This window comes from Carassius carassius, chromosome 7, assembly GCF_963082965.1.
Source record: "Carassius carassius chromosome 7, fCarCar2.1, whole genome shotgun sequence".
NCBI classification, from domain to species: Eukaryota; Metazoa; Chordata; class Actinopteri; order Cypriniformes; family Cyprinidae; genus Carassius; species Carassius carassius.
In genome coordinates, this window is record NC_081761.1 from 34,445,266 (window position 1) to 34,455,709 (window position 10,444).

The window sequence follows — 10,444 nt, forward strand, 5'->3', positions numbered from 1 at the left end:
AAAATATCTTCATGGAACATGATCTTTACTCAATATCCTAATGACTTTTGGCATAAAATAAAAATGTATCATTTTGACCCATACAATGTAGTACTGGCTATTGCTACAAATATACTCATGCTACTTAAGACTTGTTTTCTGGTCCAGGGTCACATTTGATTCATTTAAAAGAGTCATTTGTTTGTGAATCAGACTAAATGTTTTGCCCAGCATGTTCAATTTTGTGCACAACATAAGAGAAAGATATTTGTATCCAATCTGCATCTTGTAATTGATTCTCTTTTGCAGTTTGCTATTCTTTCCGCATCGGCAGAAAAAAAAGACATTCATCAACCATTAATGGGCCTGAATTTAATGAAAATCATTTGCTTCAGATATTTCCTTCTGCACACAAGTTAATGAACTTTTGTCTACATTTTCCTTTATTCTTGCCATTATTTTAAGCTCTCAATGTGTATTTTACTAGGGTTTTGTTAAATGTGTTGGTGTGAGTCTTGTATGAACCAATGAACCTTTTCTTGAGCTTGTTTGTGTGTGTGGACTGAACTATTAATCCTTATGTCTTGTTGAATGTGTTTGTGTGTTTGTTTCTTTCTATCCTCTCTCATTTCCGCTCAGCGGTCTCTTGACCCAGGGAGAGGTTGCCCAATGGGACGACCCTGAAGCGGGCTCCAATGCTACTAACAAGCCGGCGTCCCGCCACTTCTATCCAATCGCCCTTCTGCTTGTCAGCTCCCACCTACTCGTGGTGTGGCTCATCTTAAGTCTTGTTTTTTTGCTTGCAAAATACCAATAAACTGCTGATTATGCCATAACCATGCTGCGTCTAACTTCTTGCTTCTTCGAGTGGTTCGCTCTGTCTTCACGAATAACACTTTCTGATATTCATTCTGGAGTCTCTTGGTATTTATGGATGCCGTTTTTTTGCACAGGAATTAAAAAAAAACTAAATTTTCTAAACTAAATATTTTATCTCTAAATTCTTAGATTATATCTTGCAATTTAGATTTTTTTTCTATTTATTCTGAGTATATCTCACAACTCTAAACTTGTTTCTCTGAATTCTGAGTATATCTCACAACTCTAAACTTGTTTCTCTTAATTCTAAGTTTATATATTGCCATTCAAACTTTTTTCTCTGAATTCTGAGTTTATATCACAACTATTAACTTTTTTGTCTGAATTGAGTTTATATACCGCAATTTTGACTTTTTTTCTCTGAATTCTGAGTTTATATCACAACTATTAACTTTTTTCTCTAAATTCTGAGTTTATATACCGCAATTTTGACTTTTTTTCTCTGAATTCTACGTTTATATAACACAATTTTGACTTTTTTTCTCTAAATTCTGAGTTTATATAACAACTATTAACTTTTTTGTCTAAATTCTGAGTTTATTTGCCGAAATTGTGACTTTTCTCTCTGAATTTCTAAGTTTATATAACACAATTTTGACCTTTTTTTCTCTGAATTCTAAGTTTATATACCGCAATTTTGACTTTTTTTCTCTCTGAATTCTGAGTTTATATCACAACTATTAACTTTTTTCTCTAAATTCTAAGTTTATATACCGCAATCTTGACTTTTTTTCTTTGAATTCTAAGTTTATATACCACAATCTTGACTTTTTTTCTCTGAATTCTAAGTTTATATAACACAATTTTGACTTTTTTTTCTCTGAATTCTAAGTTTATATACCGCAATTTTGACTTTTTTTCTCTGAATTTCTATGTTTATATAACACAATTTTTATTTTTTTTCTGAATTCTAAGTTTATATACCGCAATTTTGACTTTTTTTCTCTGAATTCTAAGTTTATATAACACAATTTTGACTTTTTTTCTCTGAATTCTAAGTTTATTTACCGCAATTTTGACTTTTTTTCTCTGAATTCTGAGTTTATATCACAAGTATTAACTTTTTTCTCTAAATTCTGAGTTTATTTACCTCAATTTTGACTTTTTTTCTCTGAATTTCTGAGTTTATATAACACAATTTTGACTTTTTTTCTCTGAATTCTAAGTTTATTTACCAAAATTGTGACTTTTTTTCTCTGAATTTCTAAGTTTATATAACACAATTTTTACTTTTTTTTCCTCTGAATTCTAAGTTAATATATACTTCAATCTTGACTTTTTTTCTCTGAATTCTAAGTTTATATACAGCAGTCTTGACTTTTGTCCTCTGAATTCCAAGTTTATTTACCGCAATTTTGACTTTTTTTCTCTGAATTCTGAGTTTATATCACAAGTATTAACTTTTTTCTCTAAATTCTGAGTTTATTTACCGCAATTTTGACTTTTTTTCTCTGAATTCTAAGTTTATATAACACAATTTTGACTTTTTTTCTCTGAATTCTGAGTTTATATCACAAGTATTAACTTTTTTCTCTAAATTCTGAGTTTATTTACCGCAATTTTGACTTTTTTTCTCTGAATTTCTGAGTTTATACAACACAATCTTGACTTTTTTTCTCTGAATTCTAAGTTTATATAACACAATTTTGACTTTTTTTCTCTGAATTCTAAGTTTATTTACCGCAATTTTGACTTTTTTTCTCTGAATTCTAAGTTTATTTACCGAAATTGTGACTTTTTTTCTCTGAATTTCTAAGTTTATATAACACAATTTTTACTTTTTTTTCCTCTGAATTCTAAGTTTATATACTTCAATCTTGACTTTTTTCCTCTGAATTCTAAGTTTATATACCGCAGTCTTGACTTTTGTCCTCTGAATTCCAAGTTTATTTACCGCAATTTTGACTTTTTTTTCTCTGAATTTCTGAGTTTATATAACACAATTTTGACTTTTTTTCTCTGAATTCTAAGTTTATTTACCAAAATTGTGACTTTTTTTCTCTGAATTTCTAAGTTTATATAACACAATTTTTACTTTTTTTTCCTCTGAATTCTAAGTTAATATATACTTCAATCTTGACTTTTTTTCTCTGAATTCTAAGTTTATATACAGCAGTCTTGACTTTTGTCCTCTGAATTCCAAGTTTATTTACCGCAATTTTGACTTTTTTTCTCTGAATTCTGAGTTTATATCACAAGTATTAACTTTTTTCTCTAAATTCTGAGTTTATTTACCGCAATTTTGACTTTTTTTCTCTGAATTCTAAGTTTATATAACACAATTTTGACTTTTTTTCTCTGAATTCTGAGTTTATATCACAAGTATTAACTTTTTTCTCTAAATTCTGAGTTTATTTACCGCAATTTTGACTTTTTTTCTCTGAATTTCTGAGTTTATACAACACAATCTTGACTTTTTTTCTCTGAATTCTAAGTTTATATAACACAATTTTGACTTTTTTTCTCTGAATTCTAAGTTTATTTACCGCAATTTTGACTTTTTTTCTCTGAATTCTAAGTTTATTTACCGAAATTGTGACTTTTTTTCTCTGAATTTCTAAGTTTATATAACACAATTTTTACTTTTTTTTCCTCTGAATTCTAAGTTTATATACTTCAATCTTGACTTTTTTCCTCTGAATTCTAAGTTTATATACCGCAGTCTTGACTTTTGTCCTCTGAATTCCAAGTTTATTTACCGCAATTTTGACTTTTTTTTCTCTGAATTCTAAGTTTATATAACACAATTTTGACTTTTTTTTTCTCTTAATTCTAAGTTTATTTACCGCAATTTTGACTTTTTTTCTCTGAATTTCTAAGTTTATATAACACAATCTTGACTTTTTTCTCTGAATTCTAAGTTTATATAACACAATTTTGACTTTTTTTTCTCTGAATTCTAAGTTTATATAACACAATTTTGACTTTTTTTTTCTCTGAATTCTAAGTTTATTTACCGCAATCTTGACTTTTTTTCTCTGAATTCTAAGTTTATATACCGCAGTCTTGACTTTGTTCCTCTGAATTCTACGTTTATTTACCGCAATTTTGACTTTTTTTCTCTGAATTCTAAGTTTATTTACCGCAATTTTTACTTTTTTTCTCTGAATTCTAAGTTTATATAACACAATTTTTACTTTTTTTTCTCTGAATTCTAAGTTTACCGCAATTTTGACTTTTTTTCTCTGAATTCTGAGTTTATATAACACAATTTTGACTTTTTTTCTCTGAATTCTAAGTTTATATAACACAATTTTGACTTTTGACAATTTTGACTTTTTTTCTCGGAATTTCTGAGTTTATACAACACAATCTTGACTTTTTTTCTCTGAATTCTAAGTTTATATAACACAATTTTGACTTTTTTTCCTCTGAATTCTAAGTTTATTTACCGAAATTGTGACTTTTTTTCTCTGAATTTCTAAGTTTATATAACACAATTTTTACTTTTTTTTCCTCTGAATTCTATTTTTATATACTTCAATCTTGACTTTTTTCCTCTGAATTCTAAGTTTATATACCGCAGTCTTGACTTTTGTCCTCTGAATTCCAAGTTTATTTACCGCAATTTTGACTTTTTTTCTCTGAATTTCTAAGTTTATATAACACAATCTTGACTTTTTTCTCTGAATTCTAAGTTTATATAACACAATTTTGACTTTTTTTTCTCTGAATTCTAAGTTTATATAACACAATTTTGACTTTTTTTTCTCTGAATTCTAAGTTTATTTACCGCAATCTTGACTTTTTTTTCCTCTGAATTCTAAGTTTATATACCCCAGTCTTGACTTTTTTCCTCTGAATATTACGTTTATTTACCGCAATTTTGACTTTTTTTCTCTGAATTCTAAGTTTATATAACACAATTTTGACTTTTTTTTCTCTGAATTCTAAGTTTAAATAACACAATTTTGACTTTTTTTCTGAATTCTAAGTTTATATAACACAATTTTGACTTTTTTTCTCTGAATTTCTGAGTTTATATAACACAATTTTGACTTTTTTTTCTCTGAATTCTAAGTTTATATAACACAATTTTGACTTTTTTTTTCTCTGAATTCTAAGTTTATTTACCGCAATCTTGACTTTTTTTCTCTGAATTCTAAGTTTATATACCGCAGTCTTGACTTTGTTCCTCTGAATTCTACGTTTATTTACCGCAATTTTGACTTTTTTTCTCTGAATTCTAAGTTTATTTACCGCAATTTTTACTTTTTTTCTCTGAATTCTAAGTTTATATAACACAATTTTTACTTTTTTTTCTCTGAATTCTAAGTTTACCGCAATTTTGACTTTTTTTCTCTGAATTCTGAGTTTATATAACACAATTTTGACTTTTTTTCTCTGAATTCTAAGTTTATATAACACAATTTTGACTTTTTTTCTCTGAATTCTAAGTTTATATACCGCAGTCTTGACTTTTTTCCTCTGAATTCTATGTTTATTTACCGCAATTTTGACTTTTTTTCTCTGAATTCTAAGTTTATTTACCGCAATTTTGACTTTTTTTCTCTGAATTCTAAGTTTATATAACACAATTTTGACTTTTTTTCTCTGAATTCTAAGTTTATATAACACAATTTTGACTTTTTTTCTCTGAATTCTGAGTTTATATCACAAGTATTAACTTTTTTCTCTAAATTCTGAGTTTATTTACCGCAATTTTGACTTTTTTTCTCGGAATTTCTGAGTTTATACAACACAATCTTGACTTTTTTTCTCTGAATTCTAAGTTTATATAACACAATTTTGACTTTTTTTCCTCTGAATTCTAAGTTTATTTACCGAAATTGTGACTTTTTTTCTCTGAATTTCTAAGTTTATATAACACAATTTTTACTTTTTTTTCCTCTGAATTCTATTTTTATATACTTCAATCTTGACTTTTTTCCTCTGAATTCTAAGTTTATATACCGCAGTCTTGACTTTTGTCCTCTGAATTCCAAGTTTATTTACCGCAATTTTGACTTTTTTTCTCTGAATTTCTAAGTTTATATAACACAATCTTGACTTTTTTCTCTGAATTCTAAGTTTATATAACACAATTTTGACTTTTTTTTCTCTGAATTCTAAGTTTATATAACACAATTTTGACTTTTTTTTCTCTGAATTCTAAGTTTATTTACCGCAATCTTGACTTTTTTTTCCTCTGAATTCTAAGTTTATATACCCCAGTCTTGACTTTTTTCCTCTGAATATTACGTTTATTTACCGCAATTTTGACTTTTTTTCTCTGAATTCTAAGTTTATATAACACAATTTTGACTTTTTTTTCTCTGAATTCTAAGTTTAAATAACACAATTTTGACTTTTTTTCTGAATTCTAAGTTTATATAACACAATTTTGACTTTTTTTTCCTCTGAATTCTAAGTTTATATACCGCAGTCTTGACTTTTTTTTCTCTGAATTCTAAGTTTATTTACCGCAATTTTGACTTTTTTTCTCTGAATTCTGAGTTTATATAACACAATTTTGACTTTTTTTTCTCTGAATTCTAAGTTTATTTACCGCAATTTTGACTTTTTTTCTCTGAATTTCTGAGTTTATATAACACAATTTTTACTTTTTTTTTCCTCTGAATTATACGTTTATATACCGCAATCTTGACTTTTTTCCTCTGAATTCTAAGTTTATATACCGCAGTCTTGACTTTTTTCCTCTGAATTATAAGTTTATATACCACAATCTTGACTTTTTTCTCTGAATTCTAAGTTTATATAACACAATTTTGACTTTTTTTCTCTGAATTCTAAGTTTATTTACCGAAATTTTGACTTTTTTTCTCTGAATTCTAAATTTATATAACACAATTTTGACTTTTTTTCTCTGAATTCTGTTTATTTACCGCAATTTTGACTTTTTTTCTCTGAATTCTAAGTTTATTTACCGCAATTTTGACTTTTTTTCTCTGAATTCTAAGTTTATATAACAACTATTAACTTTTTTCTCTAAATTCTGAGTTTATTTACCGCAATTTTGACTTTTTTTCTCTGAATTTATAAGTTTATATAACACAATCTTGACTTTTTTTCTGAATTCTAAGTTTATATAACACAATTTTGACTTTTTTTCTCTGAATTCTAAGTTTATATAACACAATCTTGACTTTTTTTCTGAATTCTAAGTTTATATAACACAATTTTGACTTTTTTTCTCTGAATTCTAAGTTTATATAACACAATTTTGACTTTTTTTCTCTGAATTCTAAGTTTATTTACCGCAATCTTGACTTTTTTTTCTCTGAATTCTAAGTTTATATAACACAATTTTGACTTTTTTTTCTCTGAATTCTAAGGTTAGAATATATGATAAAAACTCAGAATTCAAAGAAAAAAAGTCGGAATTACAAGATAAAAGGTCGGTATTATCTTTTTATTTTATTAAATTGTTTTAATCCTATGGAGGAAACAGGCTTCCATATGAATTTAATATTACACAGCTACTAACAAAATAAGTAGTTTCACTTTAAGCACTCATGCTACTAAAGATTTTGGTAATATTTAATGGTTCAGCCTCTCGTGTCTTTCCACCCTTATGTTATTTTCTCAGTGAAACACAATGTCTCGTACAGGATGGAATGTTACATTGATCTCAAATGGAAAGCATTTAACAGCTGCACATGATTATTTGTCAGAAGGAAGTGAGGATGTGTTTGTTGTTTTCTGACACGCTCTTAGTGCATCATGAATGACACATTTCTCTTTTGCATTAGGCTTTCATAATTGAAGTTGAATTGAAAATGTTTCCTCATGCTTTGCATATTAACGTGCAGGTACAAACACTGAGGCCTTTTCATAGTCATTTTGGGTCTTTTATGATTTCATCATCATAATTAGCATCCATATATCATTCCTTACCTTTTCTTTCTTTTTCATCTTCCCCTCATCAGAGAAGGCTGCCGGATTGAGAATGTGCAAAAGAATATAAAGTGCAGAAAATATGCTTTCAACATGCTCCAGCTGATGGCCTTTCCCAAATACTACCGGCCACCTGAAGGGACATACGGCAAGGTGGACTCCTGAAACACAGCTCCATTAGTTTTACTCTTAACATACTATATATACAGTGGGGTTCAAACGTCCCCTATGAAAGGGATTCAAAATGCTATTTTATTTAAAAAATAAATATATTATTTAAAAATATATAATGCTTTAATGACAGCAAAACCAAATACTATACAAATACAAATACCTATTTTTACTTTACAGTCTCTTGACTTTAGGACCCTGTTGTACATATTTCTGCAAGTTAATTTCAAATACATATATAACAGAAAAGTGTTTTGTTTAATATATATCTCAAAATGACCTACTGAAAAGGACATACTCTTGTTTTATGGTTTTAAGAAAAAATGCAGTGCATTATTTAAAAATAATTTAAAAATACTAAATGTAAACTGTAGTAAAATAGACATTATTTACATGTAAATCATCAAATGTGTACAAAAGTTTTCAATCAAAAGTGAGCAATTTACAGGAATTGTCTGAATATGTATCTTTGAATGCCCGTCATATCAGTTGAGATGCATCACATGCCTGTATGTGACTCATGACCAGAGATTGTGTTTTGTTGTTATTGTTCTGTTTTTGTACTGAGGCATTTCTGAAAGTGTGTACTGTATGTTTTTATATTTGTGTTGGTATAAAGCCATTTCACTTTCAGTTTCTGGACAGATTTCCATTACACCCTTCAGCTTGCTTTTGCACACGTTGTGCATTTATCTGAAGTTTACATAATATGCTCTCTATTTGCTGCCAACTGCAAAAGAACACTCGCTCTCTTGTGCTAAAGGTCTTATACCAGCTGTCATGTGTGTGCATAAACAACAAAGCCATTCATGCTGACATTACAGTTTGGTATCTTAAATTCTGCTAACCTGCTCATCTGCATAAATCTGTGATGCTGAAAATATCGATCTCTAATTGAAAATCAATCACTTTAGTTCGCTACGTTGATGAAGATCACTGTAGTGGTCATTTCAAAAATTTTGTATTTGTTATCCTAAAAATTTGTCATGCACAGAAACCTTAAACACAGTTCCGATGTGGGTCAATTAATCTGTTGCAAACTTTTTTTGAAAAATGGTATTAATGGACTCCTCAAGCAGTGTGGACGATTTTGCTGTCCTCTCACCGCCTTAAAAAGAGAAAAAGAAAGGAAATATTGGATCCATCCAATCCTATAATACAGAGAGGAAGTTCAGTTCTCTGTGTGCAATGGCCTTAAGTGTGAATGCTGCTAGAGTGAATCCAGTAGCGAATCGTGACTCTTGAACCTAGGCCCTCTCCCTCTCATAGAAAACATACTACCAGCCTGGTTTAGTCATCTTTGACACTTCCTAAACCAGACGAGAAGCACAGTACTGCACCTGACCATGTCTTTAATATCCCAACACATTGTTTTCTATGAGTTTACTTTTTGGTGTCTTGTCTTCAGAAATGCCTTCATTTTACAGCACGTTCAAAACAGCCCTCAAACGCACTGTAAAAAAGTATGTGTAGCTAGTAGATTCACCAGCAGAGGACAATGTGCACTACACTGATTTGATCGCGTGTCGCTATTTTTTAGCCATGGAGAACTAGCCTGGATGAGAGCAGAGCGCTATTATCATCAATTATAAAAAAAAGACACACTTATCCCTTTTAAGAATCACATATTAAATTATGTTAAATTAAAGCAATATTGACTGTGTGTACAGGTCTGATCAGAGTGCGGGATAGTTTTGCAAAAAGTCCCGCCATCAAATTATTACCACAAGTGAAAGTACAAAATTATTTTAATTGATACATTAAAGCACTTTGTCTTCAAATGAATAATGCCCTATAATAAGCCTAATTGGCCGAATTGAGTCAAATTTCTAAAAGCAAAACTGTTTAGGATAAGAATAAGTCGAACATGATTATTTGCATAGCCTTTGGAAGCTCTATAATTTGTTCCCTCCAAAAGTAGTGGCAAACATTTGTCTTATATTAGTACCTTTTCATTCATAAACACAGCAGTTTTTTTTTAACTTCCTGACTAAAGAGTCCTCTGCTTTCCTCAAATTGCTGACTCTGGATTGGTGTTACAATTAACATGAAGATTGGTGTATTGAAGGGCTGCAGATCCTTCAACAGAGTGTCATGAAGCTCAAAGAAAGCCAACAGCCTCATCAACATCATCATCCTCAGGTAAGCAGCTAAATGACAAATAATCATTTATATTACAGTCCAGACATTAATACGTTTTTATGGAGTTTTGGCGCAGAACAATTATGTAGTTAAACAACAGTACTGCAAGTATATTCCCCAGTGCCTCATTTCCATTCCCATTAAAAATAGCATCAGGAACTAGAGCGTGCGAGTGATTTGAGACATGAAGATGTAGTTCATAACCCTCATGCAGCTCTTATGGGACGGTCATGGAGAAGGTCAGGACCTCAGTAAACATCCACAGGAAATTCCTCCTCAGATGAAGAGGAACAATAGATGCTTTTACTCCCTCACAGTTACAAAATGATATCAGGCACCAAGTTTCCTTCAAGACCGGTCATTAGCCTTTGAAGAACTGATCCAATTCACCTCAACATAAATGACATGATTCCTG

At 29.5% G+C, this 10,444-nt stretch overlaps 1 protein-coding gene across 4 annotated transcripts in view; it reads left to right on the plus strand.

Annotated features, from left to right (window-relative positions):
- Window positions 1–8,520, plus strand: part of LOC132144025 (type II inositol 3,4-bisphosphate 4-phosphatase-like) — a 162,740-nt gene extending 154,220 nt beyond the window's left edge. For 3 of the 4 annotated variants that reach the window (XM_059554730.1, XM_059554733.1, XM_059554732.1), the window contains one exon: window positions 619–815. In XM_059554730.1, coding sequence (XP_059410713.1) covers window positions 619–796 — 178 coding nt within the window. In that variant the 3' untranslated portion in view covers window positions 797–815. Of the gene's footprint in view, window positions 1–618; window positions 816–7,748 lie in introns of those variants that run through there. The other variant, XM_059554731.1, reaches the window with a different exon arrangement.
- Window positions 8,521–10,444: the final 1,924 nt, after the last annotated feature.